The following is a 20,564-nucleotide window of genomic DNA, read 5'->3' as shown; positions in this document are numbered from 1 at the left end:
ACTTCCGCCCTCTATGAGGCCGCCTCCCCCCCCCTTCCACCCCCCAGTGATCCCTGGACTCGTGCAGTGTATGATTGACCCCGCCCACTCTTCCCCGGCAACGTATGGGGCCCCCGTGCTGTCCCCGCGGCCCGCCCACACACCGGCGTGCACCAATAGGAGGCCCGCCGGCTTGCTGCGCTGACATCATATCAGGTCCTGCAGTTGAGCCGGACACAACTTTAGCCGGTCGCGGTGGCGAGTTTGGGGAATTGTGCAAGATGGCAAGTAGCCTATGTCTCTTTCCTGCACAATCTGTAGGCATGTGTTAAATTTCAGACCAATCCATTGAGCCGTTTGGCTGTGATAGAGGAACAAACATCCAAACACACAAAATTTCACATTTATAATATTAGTAAGGATGATATGGGGTGAGATAGGGAAGGGCATGGAGTGACTGTGACTAGCTGCTTTGTCCTACTCTGCTACATTGCCCAAGTTGACTTCACCTTCAAGCTGGTCAGCTAAATTATAACCTTTGAAAAGCAGAAGAAACACAAGGTGACATGGAAGTATGAAAACCACCATTTTCTCTATCTCTGAAAGAGGTTGTTTCTCCCATTTATCAGGTTGAATTACTTCTTACATAGAAGTCTGTGGAGAGAGGGGGAGGAGGTTGTTGGAAATAACATTTGTAGTGGAGCTGCTATGCTCCAACACTGCATAGAATGAGTTAATAAATCAAATTACTAGCAAGCAGCAGCCTCCTTCTCTCCACTGACCTTTCCATAGACTTCTTTGTGTGTGGCTGAAGATGAGATAACAGCCACACGCAAATGAGTGAAGGGAAGGAAAAAGAAAATTTAATAACAATAAGAATAATAATAATTAGCTTTAATAAGATAAATTACAAGTTTTTTTATATTGTATAATTGGAGGTACGCTTTAAGTGACTCTCTCTATGAATGGATTGCAAAAAATATGTGTGAATTATGATGCTTTTTTATTAAACAATGGCTTTCAAATCACTGAAAGGCAGTGGCAGAATTGTCCCTCCATTATTTTCCCCAACATTTACCTCTTCCCACAAACCTTTGAATGTAGTTAATAACAAAGAGATAGTGGGCCCAGGTCTTCTTCCTTTACAGGAACCCCTGGACAGAAGAAGGGAAAAAGCGTCCCAGTAAAGAAACATCCAGACATCTCAAAAATCAACTCAGTGGTATCTGCATTATAGAAAGCTATGTGGCCGCTAGAAACATCCACAAACACCCCAATTCTCATAGGCGAGTCCACAAGTTTAAGAAATGATTGGTCACCTCCATAGTACACGTTGTCTTTTTCTTTACGCACCACTATAAACCCATTGTTGATGGTCAGATTATGAAGTCCTTTTCGTGGCACGGTATCTTTCATTATACCAAGTATCCAGTTGCTTTTATGGCCAACATCCACCTCCCAGTAATGCTGACCATTCTGAAAGCCGGGCAGTGCTAGTACATACAGTCCTGGTTCAAAGAATTCGGTGGTGCTTTTAGCTTGGGGATATGAGGTATATCTCACCTGTTTACAATTTGCTGATATGAAAAGGTTAGGGTTAGCACTTTTAGGGCCAAAGTGAAGTGATCTTGTTATGGGTTTTACTAGGTGCCGTATTCCTCTCCATTCCTGAGTCAAGAAAGGTGATACATGACATTTTAGGTCTACCCTAAATTTGGACAACTCTTCCAGCTGATTTCTGAGTTTCATCAAAGATTCTGTCTCGGGGACCATTTCTCCTTTTTCCAGTTTCACCAAAAAATCTGTAATGCCGGTGGACAAACCTAACAGCGTTTGGACCCTGGCTTCCAAATCCTTAATAGATGTTTCTTTTAAATATTCCTGTTTGGCAATATGAGTCTCTTCGTTCCTTACAAGATACTGGTGGAGGTGCGCAAAGGATTCTTTACGATTTTCCCTGTGGAGATCTCCAAAAAAACGTGTAGTGTGCAATTTTTTTTCATACTCTTGAAACAACTTCCATGCAACCTCCTGCAAGTGTGTCCTTTTGTGGAGAACTTGAGTCTGTTCATCTTCTTTAAGGACAAAGCATGATGGACTCTATGGAGAGGACATAAGGCAAGTAATTTACTTATTCAACAAATGTTATGAGCACAGTCAGGATAATGTAAACCTTAATGTCATGCACCAATAACATGTGGTATTATACGATATATAGAGGATGGTAATTGAAAGGAGGTTCCACTTTTAGTTATGAATGACACCTAATGTCAGGGGATACCATTATACAGAACTTCCATCACAAGTTAGGTACAAAATCACCTTTTTAAAATAAAACTGGCCCGGTCAGTTTCTCCCTAAATCCCTATGGCTCTCCTCTGTGGCTCATAAATGGTGGTCCAAGCTTCTCCATGTGTCTTTGCACATGCCGTAATAGATCATATGAAAAGAGGTTTTCCTTATTCAATTTTTACTTAAAAAGGACTTTTCACCACCTCCACTAATTCAAGTTCTTAGCATCTATTAGTCTCCACTCCTATGATTCAAGGACAGTTGGATTTTTTATCTATTCTCCACCTTTTCTGAACAACAAGCGCAGTTAGTTTTGGTACCTGAGGTGCTATGTAAGCTCGGTAATGTCAGAAGGGCGGTGTCAGGCAGGGGGTGTAATTCAGAGCTCCAATCAGAGGCTCCAAACAGACTATATCTTGAGTCAAGATATAATGAAGGGGATGGAGCTATGCCTACTGGGAATGATTATTCACAGATAAGAAGAGGATTCTTGACCATTACTAGTTTTATAAGGACAATGCTGCTATAGCCAAGTTCTCATCTGAGTTGGAGGCTTTGTTTGATTGATTGTAGACGGTGGGATCTTTTGGGCTCTGTCAGTTTCCGTCATTTAAAAGATCCAGTGTGTCCATTGTTCTGGATCAACAATGGAAGATAGTGCAGATCAGAACATAGCCTTATATGTAATAACAAAGAAGGTGGATAATCTATCAAATTTGGTTCTACAAATTATGCTCTAAACATTTGCAACTTGTTTCTGGGCCCGTGATGCAAAATCATTTAAGGGTGAATTCACACTGAGTAAACGCTAGCTTATTCTGAACGTAAAACACGTTCAGAATAAGCGGCGTCTAAAGCAGCTCCATTCATTTCTATGGGAGCGGGGATACGAGCGCTCCCCATAGAAATGAATGGGCTGCTTCTTTCACTCCGTGCAGTCCCATTGAAGTGAATGGGGAGTGCCGGCGTATACGGCAAGCTCTGCTCATGCCGGAGCGTACACGCCGGCACTCCCCATTCACTTCAATGGGACTGCACGGAGTGAAAGAAGCAGCCCATTCATTTCTATGGGGAGCGCTCGTATCCCCGCTCCCATAGAAATGAATGGAGCTGCTTTAGACGCCGCTTATTCTGAACGTGTTTTACGTTCAGAATAAGCTAGCGTTTACTCAGTGTGAATGCACCCTAACAGGGCCCCCATAATATAATACTGTTGTCTTCCTATGTAGAAGGGAGGTCTTTGGGTCCCTTTGCATCACCAGGGCTTGGATGCAGCGGCTACCTCTAAATCACATTTAGCTTAAAGGGATTCTACCATTAAAAACTTTTTTTTTTTCTCGTTGACACTTCGGAATAGCCTTAAGAAAGGCTATTCTTCTCCTACCTTTAGATGTCTTCTTCACCCTGCTGTTCGGTTAAAAATCCGTTTTCTGTCGGTATGCAAATTAGTTCTCTCACAGCACTAGGGGCGGGCCTCAGCGATCAAACAGCACTGGTAGCGTCCCCAATGCTGAGAGAGAACTCTCCAGTGCCGCCTCCATCTTCTTCTGGAACGTCCTCTTCATGTATCTTCTTCTGGTGCTGGGGTCACAATTGTACACAAAAATTTGTTGTATCAGCTCACCCTATGTAGATCCAATAGTAGTCCTATAGGGGCTCGGCATGCAGGTGAACTTTGTCCTGCTGATGATATTCCCAATGTAGCGATAAAATATGCCAGCTGCTTCCAAGGACAATGATGAAGATTGAATTTTCCGCAGTTTAAAACTTAACTTTTATTTCCATTCATCGGTAAAATAGTTACATAGTAACTGAAGTCATGCCTTAGCGTGTACCAAGCGACGCATTTCGGGACGATATGTCCCTTCGTCTGGCAAGCGTCACAATTGTACGCCTGCGCAGTCGGCTCTGCCATCGGGCCGCAGGCAGAGCCAAGTGTACATGCCGATGGCCATTTTTTTGTGGCCGCTTACGCAAGCATGCGCAGTATGCTCCTGAAGTTCTATCGAGTACAGAGCCTGCAGCCCGATGGTAGAGCCGACTGCGCAGGCGTACAAGTGTGACCCCAGCACCGGAAGAAGACGCATGAAGAGGACGTTCCAGAAGAAGATGGAGGCAGCGCTGGAGAGTTCTCTCGCAGCATTGGGGACGCCCTCAGTGCTGTGAGAGAGCTCATTGGCATACCGACGAATAACGGATTTTTAACCCGAACGGCGGGGCGAAGAAGACATCTAAAGGTATGAAAAGAATAGCCTTTCTTAAGGCTATTTCAACGTGTCAACAAGAAAAAAAAAGTTTTTAATGGTAGAATCCCTTTAACCCCTGATATTCAGCAAACATGTAGTAGCAGGCTATACCCTGTTTTCTTCCTTCTGCGATGGATTATCTTGGTGATGCGCCTGTAGTGGTAAAATTTTTGTGCTGTCTTCATTTGTCAAAGTGCATGCTGTGTTGAACTTTGTTTTAGCCTAAAATATACAATAGTATTCAGTATTACTTTATAGACATATGCATTTGACACAATATGACAATATTTGACATGCTGCGATTTCCAAAACCACAACATTTTTGGAAATTGCAGCATGTCCGCGCTGCGATTTTTTTCCGCAAAGTGGGTATGGGATTTGCATGAAACCCATCAACTTTGCAAGTACTGTAAAACACCGCGATTTTTCCCACGGCGTTTCCGGCCCGTGGGGCCCTGGCCTTAAAGTGTTTATCCCATGAAACAAATTATCTTCTATCCATAGGACTTGTAGTTTAGTTAGGGTTCAAGACCCTCACCAATCAGGAGAATGGTGGGATAAAGTCCCTTGTTCTTATGATCAGTAGAGCTTTCAGCAGTCATACTCCCACTGATCTGAAAGTTATCCTATGGATAGGGGATAACTTGTTTTATGGTACAACCCCTTTAAAGCTTGGGTTGTCCGTGATCAATCTATTAAACCTGGTATAACGCTGCCTGGATTTAGCTTAGTATGGAACATTGCCAGGTGAGCTATTTAAATCCAGATATGGTGACCTGCCAAGTCACAAGATACTAGTGTGATATTCTGCGTGAGTCTAGTTCACACAGACTGCTTGAAACTGAACTGAATTCTACAGAAATGTTATACAGCTTTTTAATATATGTTGTATTCTGTCCTCTTACAATGTTCTATTTGCTGCCATTGAACTGAGACACTGATTGTTTTTAGCAATGGATTCTGCCTATGCAAACCTTTGTGAACACGTGTCAGAGATAAAACTAGACTTGTACACATGGAAAAGGTTCTGTTTTCTGCCTTAGTCTAGGTTCACATCTGCATTCGGGTTTCCTTTTGGGGGTCCGCTTGGTGACACCCCGAACGGAAATCTAATCTGCATAAAAAACAGTTACCTATGGACACTCACGGACCCCATTGTGCTTGCAGTGTTTTTCTCTTTGCATTTTTGAAGCAGAAAGGGGAATGGAATTCCCAAACGGAGTTCCAGCGCTGGTGTGCACCCAGACTCAGACGCTTATTATAGGTTTTTTTTTTTTTTATAACTGAGCATTTATTAGACATTTTTCACAAACGAAAAGAAAAATGCGAACAGTCAATTACAAGAATGCAAACATAACAATGCCTGTAGCCAGAGTGCACAAAGCATCCCCAGAGCAAAACATAAGGCATAGAGGGAGTATTTCAATGCAAAAACAGGGGTCATCTTGAACCCATATGAAACAAATTAAACCAAGGAATAGACAGAAGACTAAAAACAAGAGGATAAAGATGGGGAGACATCCAGGAAGAAGAAGAGAAGAACTCTATGTAGTTAGAGAGCTTGGGTGGCCCAGAACACGTCCCACCAGTTGCATATTATCTGAAACCTCTTCTTCTCATGGTTCAGGAGTGTAGTAATGTATTCCAAGAACCGGGCATCTCTTCTATATTATAACTCCTCAAAAGGAAGGGGGGGGGGGGGTGTCAGGCCACTGCCTCTAAGCCACGTATTTAAAGAGGACCTTTCATTAGCTCCAACAAGTTCAGCCCTTTATATCAAATAATATAATATGCTGCTTAACTGATTCTGGCACAGGTGGAATTTTTTCTCTAGCCCCCACCATTCCTGAGCAATGAATGCTATTAGCTTTGGCTCCTGATTGCTATTCTGCACTGTCAGTAGGGTTGTGTCAGGCAGGAGCAGACAAGGGGTGTGATTCAGAGCTCTGACACTGGCTGCCTCTGATTGGAGCTATGAGTCACACCCCCTACCTGACACCGCCCTTCTGACAGTGCTGAGCTTAAATAACTTCTTGCTCAGAAATGGTGGGGATGAGAGAAAAAATTCCAGTGCCTAAATACATAGAGTGAAATAATAATATTAACAGAGCCAGATAGAACTGTGAAATAGCTGCAAACCTTGACATTAGTTATTTCTCAGGCAGATATATAAATGATTACAGAAGTGGTCTGATTAGACACTGGGTCTTGCCACAAGAGGGCGTAAGAGGGCTTCCTCCACTGCCATATAAAGGCTCTGAGAGGCTACTTTTGAGCAGGGTATATCTTAGTAAGAGATCGCTGACTTCTAGACATGCCTCTCTGACACTCTCAAAGACATTTTGCCCAGTTGACAATCTTTGATCGCAGGTTTAAAAAAGGTAGGATGATTGTTTCCCCCATTGGCTGTTCTGACCTAGTTGTTAGGAGCAGGTCATTTCATAAGAACGTGTTCGTTACATGAGGGCATGCTTACACAGTGAACAGGTTTTTGACGGCCTAAACAGACCACCAGTAGAGAGGAACATTGGATCCACCAACATCCAGGCACAGGTGGTACCTTCATTACACATCCCTGTGCCTATCTGGACCATTTCCAGGTCCTTAGGAGAGGGAAATTTGGTGTCACAATGCTCAGAACATGTCCTGCTAACAGCCAGCATTCATCACCTTAGGTTGCAGTTGTGTCGTGAGCGAGAAACCTGAATTATTAAGGAATGGATTCGTATTGTCTTTAGCGATGAACCAAGATTCTACTTGGGATCTGTTAACAGTCAATTTCAAGTATGGAGTTCTGGTGGAAAACACCTCAAATCCTGCCTTTGCTGTGGAGTGACACACTACCCTGACGTGATCATTGTGTCCTCATGGTAGGACTTCCAACTGTTATTTTTCAGCAGGATATGCATGTCCACACAGAGAAAGGTTTCCTCAAGAACGTCACTGCCAGACTTCAACACTTCCTACAACTGCCTGGTAGCCAGATTTGTGGCCAATTGAGCATTTATGGGATCCGCTGGAAAACCAGCTTTGCCAACCTATGATTGTGCAGGATCTACAGGCCCGCCTTCAACATTTGTGGGCAAATATGCTGCAGGATACCACCTGGAACTTGTATGCCTTCATACCAGATATCATATCACCATATCAAAACATATTTAGGATTTCTGTGTGAGACTTGGATTAACAATAAACTTCATGGAATTTTAATCAAAAGGTTGCTTTGGTGCTGGGTTTCCTTCTGTTAGCTTTAGATATAGCCCCCCATACATAAAGACTTTCCTTTCTTAGACGTTTATTTGATGAATGTGGAATAGATATTGTTCCCAGCTCTAGTACCCCCTATTTCAATGACTAGAAGTGGGACCATTTGTTTCATAAATGTGTAAGATGGGAATTTGTGTAGGCTCTTGGGGCAAGTGACCCATCTGACTATGCTATAATTTGACCTGTGCGAGTAGTGGTGTTATGAAATGGATAAAACCTTTTGAGGCTAAGGCCCCACGTTGCGAAAACGCAGCTTCTTTTGTTGCATATTTTGGTGCCAAAGCCAAGAATGGCTACAAAAGGAATGGGGAATACAAAGAAAGTTCTTATACTTTTCCCTTCTATTCAATCCACTCCTGGCTTTGGCTCAAAAAAAAAAACCTCAACAAAATCTACAACAAAAAATGCTGCTTGTCTGCAATGTGGGGCCCTAGCCTTATTCGATTAAATAGAAAGAGGGATAACAGTGGAAGAGTATGGGGTGTGCTGATCTAGGATGCAGTGACTTATTCATTCATTTGTATATATTTGAGGTTAATGGCTTCAGTCTAAAAATAAAATGGTGAATGAGTGGTGTCAGACTAGAGATGCAATAAGTCTGCTAACCGAATAATACATATAGAACAAACTTCATGGATTAGCTTGGTGCATTTTTTGCTTTTTTATGATACAACCTGTGTATTTACCCTGTTATTAGGGCCTAGTGAACATGAATTTGTGGGGAACAAAGTAATTCATTCAGGGCGTATTTAATAAGATTGCCTAGGGAAGGGCAACCGTGAAGTAGGACACTGCCCATCCCTCATTGTTGTTATAACTCAGTTACCGTTCAAAGGTCTAAGGCAGGAGTGGCTCATACCATCTGTAGTCACTTTTCATGTGCAGAGAGGTAAAACATTGAGGCTAAGGCCCCATATAATGAGCTGCAGCCAAAAACATTGTGGAAAAGACTGCGGTGGAAAAACATTGTGGTTTTATACGCAGCATTTTTCACAGAAAGTCCGCAGCGTTTTCCAATGGGGTCTTTCTGCTTCTGTTATACCTATATGGAAAAATACAGCATTTCCGTAGATATAATTGACATGCTGCAATTTACAAACACGAACATTTTTTTTCTGCAATGTGTCGATGAGAATAATCAAAATCCAATCCACTTTGTAGGTACTGCAAAACGTGGCATTTTTTGCTGCAACGTTTCCACCGTGGTCAAAACGCTGCCTTTTCACAGAGTGGGGCCTTGGCCTAAAAGGGTTTTCCGGGCTAAAAATATTGATAAATATATTCACAAGGTCATTAATATCAGATATGTAGGTGTATGACCCTTACCACCAACATCAATAAACTGTTCTAAGCTAATGATAGACAGAGAATAGAGCAGGAACAGCACTATGCTCTATGTAGTGGCAACACTGAGTAGACTTGGCTAGCCTGGGCAATACACTTACAGCTCAGCCGTAGTTAGACAGCACACCACCCTGCAGCCTAACTAGAGCTCCAGCTACACAGACCCATAACATTGACTATACGCATTTCCTAAATGCATCTCATCAGGGGTTTAACCCTAAAATGATTAGACCCCTGATTAGATGTATTTAGGAAACACGTCGGCTCAATGTTCTGGGGGCTGTGTGGCTGGAGCTCTAGTTAAGCCAATAAATATATATAGAGGTGAAAACTAAGCCTACTCTTTAAGGCCAGATTAAGCGAATCACATCTCCACTTGGCGGAAAAATATGTGGGGCCTTAGCCTTAACTGGTCTTGTATAAGTTTGATCTGGCTGCTGGAACTCCACTGCACTAGTCAGCATAGATGAGAAAGGTGCATCACGCATTTTCCCATCTTACCCTCATTTATATTTATTCTAAAATCTTATTTCAATTGAGCATCATCAAATCCCCCAATTTTGAGATAGAAAACAAAAAGAAACATGAGCAAAAAAAAATATTTTATTCCTCACTTAAGAAAATTTTAGGGAAAAGTAAATGAGGTTAAACAATGAGTACATAATGACAGTAAACAATGGGGCTGCAGAATATGTTATATCATGTAGGAAACAATGAATGAATGATGATGGTAAACAATTGGGCTAGTGAAAGAGGCTGATCAGCTGTCTGTCTCACGTTGCAGGTTTTGCTGTGTCTCCTGGGAGGTAGATTAAGAGCGAAACTGGTCGCTGATTTTGAGGAGGAATCTGCCTCAAGATAAGTGCCAAATTCCACCGTGTGAACACACCTTAAGAAATGATCAGTGGACAGTCTATGATGTATAAATGTCAAGGAGAACAATGGGTGCAGGTAAGAACCCATACTTGAGGCTTATTTTCCTAGACACATATAGTTAGTGGGCACCAGTCGTCCTCTCTCATAGGGACACCAGGGCAAAAAAAGGGATGCAGTGTCTCCTTAACAAAACAGAGCGACATCTGATGTATGACATCTGTGGTGCTGGCATCATAAAAGACCAGCTGACTTTTAAATAAATCCATACAGACTCCAATCCTCATGGGAGAAAAGTTGCAAATGATCTCACAAGTGTTCCCAATCCCATAATATACATTGTCTGCATGCTTACGTAGAACCCAATAACCATTTGATGAATTTAGTTCCCATATTCCCTTGCGCTCCACTGACTCCTTCACAACACCTATGATCCAGTTACTTTTATTGCCCACATTTACTTCCCAGTAGTGCCGACCAGACTTAAATCCTGGTGTCCCCAAGATATATAACCCTGGCTCGAAGCATTGTGGAGTTCCTTTAGGTATTTTGAGAGTTGGCTCAAATCTCACTTGCTTGAAGTCTGGGGACAAAACAAGATTTGGATGAGCACTTTGAGGGTCAAACTGTATCTGTTCTGGTACTGGTTTTACCATATGCACCATCTGTTTGGAAGTTCGGAGCTGCACAGGAGGCACGTCTGTATCTATTTCCTCATCAGGTTTTTCCAGGGCCCTCAGTTTATCTTCTATGACACTTAGTTGGTCCATTGTTTTAGAGCTTTTGATTTGCTCCATAAGGTGAACTAGTTGTAAAGTTTTCTCCTCCAACCTTTGCATGGCCTGGTCTTCTTGTTTCCTATTCTTGGCCACCCTTATCTCTTCGTCTATTTCCAGTAATCGATGACAGTCACGGTAGGTGTTACTGAGACTTGACAGGTATTGTGCATGGTTCTTTTGTATCATGGTAATCGTGTTGTGAATGTTACTCACTATATGCCATGATAACATCTGCATATTGATAAGTTCCTGTCTGATATTACTTATTGGTAGCTTGGGTACATCTGGTACTGTCTGCTTGATCTTGATTCTTGTAGGGTTAGTAAGAGTATCACTCTTGGTCTACACAGAGAAGGACACAATATCCTGTTAGGAACCTTGAATTTACTATTGGTGATTTGAGGTATCATCTAAGCTTTGCTATGTATTGCATAAACAAGCCTATAACCACAGAGTCTCCTTTCAATGTATTATGTTAACCCTTTCATGACAATGTGTATAGGATCTATGTAATGCCATTCTGGTTAGTGTCAAAGATCTCTACAGAAACTTGCAGTAAATCCAGATTTTGAACCTTGATCTATATATCCATAAGCCATTCTCGTTGAGAAGATGTGTATTGGGCTGTAGATTATTGTGGACTCATTCTTATCTCCTACTCTATTCAAGACAGATATCCAGGAAGGTGCGTAGTTCTATGAAAGCTAATTTATGGCCGAAAAACCCTTACAGAAGACGTGATGAACCTATGGGCATCCAAATCCTCAAAAAAGTATGTCTTGCTACATATTTATACATAATATATCCAGTATAATAATGAAAGAAAACCCTTTTTATTTACACAGTTAAAACCATTGTCGTAAAATATGAGTAACTTCAGTACCAGTACCTCATGATCCTGGTGAGGGACTTTGGGTAGAGTGTTCCCTGTAGTGTCCATGGTACTATCCTTTAGATTATATGCTATAGTAAGACAGCCTTGCCTTTTTCATCATCTGAAAACAATATAGAATGTGTCAAAAATATACTGTTCTACATACATGATAAGCAATATTTTTACTTCCGAACCATTGCTGTAAACCATTTTTTCTGAGGCTACGACCCCACATTGCGGAAACGCAGCTTTTTTTGTTGCAGATTTTGTTGCCGTTTTTTGAGCCAAAGCCAAGAATGGCTAAAAGAGGAATGGGATATATATATATATATATATATATATATATATATATATATATTTCTTATACTTCTCCCTTCTGCTCAGTTCACTCTTGGCTTTGGTTAAAAAAACCGCAACAAAATCTGCAACAAAAAAAAAAAGCCAAGTTTCTGCAATGTGGGGCCTCAGCCTTAAAATGAAACCTTCATCTTCATCTAGTCCAGACCTGGGCAAAGTCCGGCCCCCGGGCCATATCCGGCCCTCTGACTGATTCAGTCCGGCCCGCACAGCTTGACTAGGGGGGGCGTGTCTAGGGGGCGTGTCTTAGTGCCGGCCGAAGATGGAGATGTGGAGCATGTCATAAAGTACTGAGAGATGTAAGGTGAGAGAGAGAGAGAGAGTGTGTGTCTGTCTAGCTATATGTGTGTGTGTCTATATGTGTGTGTGTCTATATGTATGTCTGTCTGTCTATATATGTGTGTGTGTGTGTCTCAGTAACCTAGGGGCAGAGATGGAAGGGGAATGTTATACTAGGGCAGAGATGGCAGATGGAGGGAGGACATGAAACTGGGGGAGAGATGGAGGGGGGGGGGGCATGAAATGGGTGTAGATGAAGAGGGCACTTAGACTGGGGGGACATTAAACCATGGAGGTAGCTGGAGGGGGACCTGTCTGCCTCTAGTTGCCCCCAGTTTAATGTCACCCTCCAGCTACCCTACGGTTTAATGTCTGCTTCCCGATTTTAATGTCCCCCTCTAGTTGCCCCCAGTTTCATGTCCCGCTCCAGCTGTCAATTTCTTGCTGTCCTCCAACTACCCCCACTGTTTAATGTCCCCCTCCAGCTGCTCCAGTTTCATGTCCCCTCTAGTTTCCCCCAGTTTACACTGGGGCACCAGGAGAGGGGCTTAATACTGTGGGGCAGTTGGAAGGGAACATTACAATGTGGGGGCATATAATGTACGGGTGACTGTAGGAGGATTATACTGTGTGGGGGCACACGGAAAGATGAATGGGAATGGGCGGAGTCAACGTAGAAGTGGGTGGAGCTAAATTTGTTGTGGCGTGGCCCTCTAGCATAGTTTCAATTTCTTATACGGCCCCATGGGAAAATTAATTGCCCACCCCTGATCTAGTCAGATATCTGATGGAGGAGGCAGGCCGCCTCCAAAACACATAGCATTCTCACAGAATGAAATACCGCCTCTGCAGTGACTCTGGCATGATTCGGTGTCACTGGTCAATTTCACATCACTAAGATATCAATGTTTTTTCTAGGTTTACACCTGCGTCTGGGTTTCCAATCCTGGGGTCCGCTTAGAGACCCTATGAACAGAAAGCTAATCTGCTTAAAAACCATTTACCCATGGCCTCGTAGATTATAATGGGGTCTGCAAGGTTTCCGCCCAAAAAATGCGGAGTAAGCAGGATTTTTCTCTCTGCATTTTTAAATTGAATTGGGGAACAGAATCCCCAAGTGGAGATCCATTGCAGATGTGTGAACTTAGCCTTATCTAGTCATCTGCAATCTGTGGCTCCCTAACTGCTGTATGTCTGGACAGCTCCATTAGGGCACAGATATGATCAGTGACTACAGTTTAGCTGCACTATCTTTTGGATGTCTTAAGTCTATCTTCTGTCTTATAAAAATCTTCAGGTTGAATGTTGTTGACCTTCAAAAGTGTATCAGGACGTCCTTAGGCCTGGTTCACATCTGCAATCAGTATTCCATTCAGGAAGTCCACTTGGGGAACGGAATACCGAACACATTAAAAAACAGTTAGCAAAGAAAGCACACGGACCCCAAAGACTATAATGGGGGTCTGTGTGTTTTCCATGCAGTGTCCGCACAAATCATGCAGAGAAAATATTGCTGCTTGAAGTACTTTTCTCTCTGCATGATTCATGCAGACACCGTGCGGAAAACACACAGACCCCATTATTGTCTATGGGGTCCATGTGCTTTCTTTGCTAACCACTTTTTAATGGGTTCGGTATTCCGTTCTGGGGGTCCCCAAATGGACCCCCAAACGGAATACCAAAAGCAGATGTGAATCCGGCCTTGGCTTTCAACATGCCCAGTTCCTGTTTCTTAGTTGGCTGCAGCTTTCTGCCCTCTCTCTTATTCAGCCACTTGTGCATTTGTCCCTTCCAGATCACAGGGACTCGGGGGGCATGGTACCCCGATGATTTGGAAAATGGTTGTAAAATGCAAATGGCCTAAAATAAAACAATCTCTCATCTGTCCACCATGAATCCAAAGCGGATTCCCCTCTGGTTCTTTGGTTGTCAATTTACTTGTATTTGGCACGTGATCGCTAGAGTCAATCAATGGCCGTAGCAGTCAGCTTTTGTCAGTATTACTGACATCATGGCTCCATTCACCTAGACACTATGGCAGTAATGTCATATGTGACCGCTGCAAGAACTGATCACAGCGATCATATGCTCTACACAGACACCGGGATGACCGGAGGAGAGGCAGCGCTGGATTCCTGGGGACACGCCAACATATTCTGCAGCTCTTTGCAAATCAGAAGGCACATGAACAGACAATATTTGACATTACAATGTGACAAAAAAATGAATATATCAAACAGTAGGAGTGAGGTAATTTGCATTTATATCAAAACCGTGATAAGAAAAGTCAAGATGCAGAAGGGAGCACTGTTCACACTGTACTGCTGTGTACACAAACCAACCACATGCTCAGCATGAAGTCAGCTCATGGCAAGAGACAAAATGTAAATATCAGGTTAGTGTCGTAGAGGGAAATGAACCTCTGTAGGATGAGATTCTGGCTATATATAGAGAGAGAGTAGTGTATACACACTACAACATATCAGGAAAGGTAATATATCCTCAGGTCCCCTCTTGCACCAAAGCTTACGTTCTCACATTGAGGTGGGGGGGGGGGGTCTTGTCTCTATGACCAAACCTCACTCTATTTTTGGTATTTGTACACTGAGTGGGATCGGTCATGTGACCATCAATAGCAGAATATAAGCATAAGAGAGCGAGTAGTACTCAATCAAGTAGGTATTCGATTGAATACTACGGTATTCGAAATACTCGTACTCGATCGAGTACCACTCACTGTTCGAATGTAAAAGTTCGATGCAGAACCAGCATTGATTGGCCGAATGCTATACAGTCGGCCAATCAATGCTGGTTCTTCTCCTACCTTTAGAAGTCTTCTCCGTGCAGCTTCCCCGCGGCGTCTTCCGGCTCTTCATTCACTCTGCCAGGCATCAGGCCTGGGTAGAGCCGACTGCGCATGTCTGCTTGTAGTGCGGGGACGCTGCAAGGAGAATACTGCACGGAGGATCCAGCCCGACCCTCACTCGTGGACTTTGTAAGTATAATTTGAGTGAACGTTGCCTACCCCTGAAATGAGCATTTTCCCCCCATAGACTATAATAGGGTTCGATATTCGAGTAGTCGAATATTGAGGGGCTACTCGAAACGAATATCGAACCTTGAACATTTTACTGTTCGCTCATCTCTAATAAGCATCAGTGTGGCAGGAACTCAGGATGTGTACTACTTTCCTGGTATGGTGCAGTCACTGCCCAAAATTGTTATTCTCCTCACAAGCCCTTTAAGTAAAGCATATCAGTCAGAGTGAGTTTACAGCTAAGTCAGAGTCCTCATTTTGAGATTCTGCCACATTGTTGAAAATCGCTGGACGAATAAGTGCTGCAAGTCTTACTTTTTTGGCTGGCAATTTGAGCTTAAAAGAACCGACACCCAATGGATCCCATTATATTCTGAATTTCTGATATCTTAGCAGTCTACAAACACATGGATCCTTTGATGGACCAGAAAAACTAACACAGTGACATCGAATGAAGAGTAGACTAAGTCCACCCAGAATGAAGAGTAGGCTAAGTCCACCCAGAATGAAGAGAAGACTATATCCACATAGAATGAAGAGAAGACTAAGTCCATCCAGAATGAAGAGAAGACTATGTCCACCCAGAATGAAGAGAAGACTATATCCACATAGAATGAAGAGAAGACTAAGTCCACCCAGAATGAAGAGAAGACTATGTCCACACAGAATGAAGAATAACATAACATAGCAAGTGTGGACTTACCATAACATAAGCATGTAGAATAAATAAGTTTTCCTAGCTGATATTGAACATACCACTTCTTCTCCAGCCACAAAGTGTCTCCTTTCTTCCAGCATATAAGGCCACTGTAAAGCTGCACCTAGAGAGCAGTTTCTGGTCTCAGCCAGAGGGACTGTATATGCAGATACACTGCCTTCCAATACAGTCTTTAGTTTCATTTTCAGGAACTTAGTGTTTGCTAAGTTTCGTTTCTGCCTTGCTGCTCAAAGGTCTGAGGAGTGGAGATCTGCCTGCGATAGCCCCTCCTCAACACAATCCTCTATCCCTGAACACTGGGGCTACACTATTATCAGTTCCTGCAGATAAAACATCACATGGAAACAATATGGTCACTGAAATTATCTAATTTTCCCAGGCTCACATTACATATATATGCAAGCATGGATGGGCAGGAATAAAGCAGTCATGTGATCATGTAACGTCACACGAATGAGCTGCATTTATTGAAGATTATATACATAAGTACACAAATATTCTATATGAATCTAGATGTGTCTGCAGTATTAATAGACAAGATATATCAGTATGTAGTAGCATCAAAGAGGTTTTCCAATCATAGGGCTAGTTCACACGTTCGGGGGTCCGCAGGGGTTTTGACACAGAGAGAGACACGGTCAAAACCAGCCTGCCGCGACCATCGCGGTCGTGGCTTTCCCCTCCTATGTCGGCTCAAATGAATAAGCCGATACAGGAGGGTGCTGCCGCTAGTCGGAAGCCGCGGCCCAGCGTGCCGTGGCTTCCGCCTGAAGATAGGACATGTCGCTTCTTTTCTCCGCTAGCAGCAGCCCACCGCTAGCGGAAAAAAGAAGCCCGGCGGTCTGCATAGACCACCATTGTAAACGGGCAGATTTTGAAGCGAAATCCGCTGTCAAAATCTGCCCCTTTGTTCATATGTGAACTGACCCATACCATATTTAAAGTTTTAGACATTTAAAAGTTAAATATTTTTGCAAATATAAATAAACATTTTTCAGAGTTTTAAAGATTTTCTATAAGCATCTTAGGCTCGGTTCACATCTGCCTTCGGTATTCCGTTCGAGGAGTCCACTTGGGGACCCCCCGAACTGAATACTGAACACATTAAAAAGCGTTGAGCTAAGAAACCACACGGACCCCATACACTATAATGGGGTCCGTCTGTTTTCTGCATGGTGTCCGCACGAATCATGCAGAGAGAAAACTGGTGCTTGCAGTACTTGAGCCCAAGAGTGCAGTTCAGGGTTCTGCAAAAGTGTAATGGTGTCCAAAAACCAAATCATCTAAATCTGTGCTCCAAAAACCAAAATATCGCTCCTTCCCTTCTGTGTTCGGCTGTACCCTAATATCAGTTTATACCCACATATGACATTATGTACTTTATCCTGGGTACACCAGTGACATACATGTAGCATAAACTGCTGTATGGGCACTCAGCAGGGCGTGGAAGGGAAGAAGCGCTATGTGGCTTTTGAAATGTATATTTAGATGTTTGGTATCTGGTTGCTCATGTCATGTTTGCAGAGCCTCTAAGGTACCAGTAATGTGGATTCCCCTAAGGATTTGCATTTTCATTTTGAAAACTGCACCCCTTAAAGAATTTATCAAGGGTGTAGTGGGCATTAGTATCCCAGACGAGACTGCACAGTGTAGTGAATATGTAAGCTGTGTGGAGTAAATTAGGAGCATCAAATTCCGAACTATATCCCCATTAGCTCTTATGAATGGGGGGAGGGATCACTCTGGGGTCATTTCTGGTGTCTTTTCCCTTGTAAGCTTTAAATCTGTAGTGTCCCCTGATATACGCTAACACAGCTTATACATTCCCTTCCGGCAAAAGACAGTTGTGTTCTAATGATTTGTTGATTTTCTGAGGTTTTGGTCTTCATATTGTATGAGCTATATTTTTGCTGATGATGATGATGATGACTCCCTGCTCTCACACACATAGCAGACAGTGCTCACTGAGATTTCCAAGGTGTATGCTGGAGGCTAATTAGCATATGTATAAAAGTGGGCTCATTCAAAAACGACTGAAGGGAGTAACATACCAAAGGTTTGTGTGGAATAGCCCTTCTAAAGGCTGTGCAAGTATATGTTTAGTTAAAAATTAGTTTTCCCAATGATAGAGCCCCTTTAATTCCCAGCGGGATGAACCAGATATGTGGGGCTGCAGGCAGCCTGGGGTTACTGGTCAGACCCCAGGCTACAGAAACTACATATAGGCATCCTCCAATTTTGCCATGGGTGGTACCCAGGGGATATTTTACTAGGCAGAACCCCTTGGATGTTGTGGTCATGTTTGACCGCAGCATCCAAGGGGTTAAAAAAAACCTGAGCTCCAATGGGGAGGGGGGGTTAAGGAGCAAGGTGTTAGCGGCCAGTTACAGCTAACACCCGCTCCTGATGCCTTCCATACTTTGACTTTCCTTTCGAAACCCTTAGATGGGCAGGAATTGGTGTTATCACCGTCCCCACTGTTGCAGCGGGAGCCTGGCTGTCAAATGCAGATGGGATCCCGGGATCGCATGGGCTCTGCTTCTGAGCAGGCGCGATCACCCTCACGTAACTGTACGTGGGGATGCAGTAACCGCATTCCCTGACATACAGGTACGTGAAATAGCGTTAAGAGGTTAATGGTCCACAAGAAAAAAATTAAGTTAATACTATGTTGATGACGTGCACGTAGAAAATGAAGAGGACATATAACTTGCACAAAAGCGGTGGCCCCTTGTAACAGCTGATCTGGAGGGGTGCTGAGAGTTGGATCCTCACCTTTCCGATACTGAGAATTGGTCATCGATATTGTGAACCCTGAAAACTTCTACTATTATAGTATAAATGTTGAAATGATGACTTTGTGCCTTCAGATTTGGACTGATTTCTGTGCACATTACAATAAAGTAAACTCCTAGTAACCCTGGATTCTGGAATGACTTGACCATTTATACAACTGAGTATCCGAGGCATCTCCTAAGGCAGGGGTAGGCAGGCTTTTACACTGACCTGACCAAAAAACTGAGACGTGCAGCGCAGGTTGCAGAACGCCTCTGGAAGAAAAGCCACTCCCAGGAGGACTTCCTCAGTTACAAAGAGGCAGTTCTCGCATTTAAGAACGCACTCACCTCCGCAAAGCAGGTCTACTTCACCACACTCATATCTGCACTCTCTCACAATCCCAAACAGCTATTCACCACCTTCAACTCCCTCCGATGTCCTCCTGTGCCCCCTCCAATGTCACTTATCTCAGCTGACGACTTTGCCTTTTACTTCAAAACTAAAATCGACACCATCAGAGACAGTCTCACCGTGCACCCCCGACAACCCCTCAACCCAACTACTCGCTGCTCCTCATCCTTGACCTGTTTCTCCACCATTACTGATGAAAAACTCTCCTCCCTAATCGCTAAATCCCACCTCACCTTCTGCGCACTTGACCCGATCCAGTCACATCTCATCCCCAAACTCGCTGAAGTCATAACTCTGGCCCTAACCCATCTCTTCAACCTATCCCTAGCCAATGGATCCTTCCCCTCTGCCTTCAAACACGCTACAGTCACACCTATACGTAAGAAACCATCTCTCGACCCGTCCTCCCCAACCAACTATCGTCCCATCTCACTGCTCCCGTACGCCTCAAAACTGCTTGAGCAACACGTCCACTCAGAACTCTCCTCCTATCTCTCGTCCAACCTGCTCTTTGACAGACTACAGTCAGGCTTCAGACTCCGTCACTCCACTGAAACTGCCCTAACAAAAGTCACTAATGACCTGCTAACCGCCAAGGCCAAGCGCCATTATTCTGTCCTCCTCCTCCTTGACCTCTCCTCTGCCTTTGGTACAGTTGACCACTCCCTCCTGTTAGAAATTCTCTCATCCCTTGGTATCTCAGACCTGGCGCTTTCCTGGATCTCCTCATACCTCACCGACCACACTTTCAGCGTTTCCCACTCGCACACCACCTCCTCACCACGCCCTCTCTCTGTAGGTGTCCCCCAAGGCTCCGTCCTAGGACCATCTACACCTTTGGCCTGGGCCAACTCATAGAATCTCACGATTTTCAATACCATTGCTATGCTGATGACACCCAAATATACATCTCTGGACCAGACATTACCTCCCTGCTGGCCAGAATTCCAGATTGTTTAACGGCTGTAGCCTACTTCCTCTCCTCCTGCTTTCTCAAACTCAACATGGAGAAAACGGAGTTCATCATCTTTGCCCCATCCCGTATGGCCCCTCCAAGCGACCCATCTATCAAAGTCAATGGAACCACACTTACTCCTGTCCCACAGGCCCGATGCCTTGAGGTAACACTGGACCCCGACCTATCCTTCAAGTCACACGTTCAAACCCTCAATACTTCCTGCCGCCTCCAACTCAAGAACATCCACCGAATCCGCTCCTTCCTCACCCCTGAAACTACTAAGATGCTCGTCCAGGCCCTCATAATCTCCCACTTAGACTACTGCAACACCCTTCTCCATGGACTCCCAGCTAACACCCTCGCCCCCTCCAG

The 20,564-nt window shown here is 43.7% G+C and overlaps 1 protein-coding gene across 7 annotated transcripts in view; it reads right to left on the bottom strand.

The window, feature by feature from the left end:
* Positions 1-942: 942 nt before the first annotated feature.
* LOC142209381 (E3 ubiquitin-protein ligase TRIM21-like) overlaps positions 943-20,564 on the bottom strand; it is a 95,755-nt gene continuing 76,133 nt past the window's right edge. For 2 of the 7 annotated variants that reach the window (XM_075278355.1, XM_075278357.1), the window contains 3 exons: positions 11,670-11,775; positions 4,629-4,739; positions 943-2,079 (listed from right to left, as the gene is read on the bottom strand). In XM_075278355.1, coding sequence (XP_075134456.1) covers positions 1,084-2,079; positions 4,629-4,739; positions 11,670-11,720 — 1,158 coding nt within the window. In that variant the 5' untranslated portion in view covers positions 11,721-11,775 and the 3' untranslated portion in view covers positions 943-1,083. Of the gene's footprint in view, positions 2,080-4,628; positions 4,740-9,778; positions 11,123-11,669; positions 11,776-16,030; positions 16,190-20,564 lie in introns of those variants that run through there. The other 5 variants (XM_075278356.1, XM_075278358.1, XM_075278359.1 and 2 more) reach the window with 5 other exon arrangements.

This window comes from Leptodactylus fuscus, chromosome 6, assembly GCF_031893055.1.
Source record: "Leptodactylus fuscus isolate aLepFus1 chromosome 6, aLepFus1.hap2, whole genome shotgun sequence".
NCBI classification, from domain to species: Eukaryota; Metazoa; Chordata; class Amphibia; order Anura; family Leptodactylidae; genus Leptodactylus; species Leptodactylus fuscus.
Note: the sequence above shows the minus strand (reverse complement) of the source record. Positions and strands in the feature narration are given on the sequence as shown.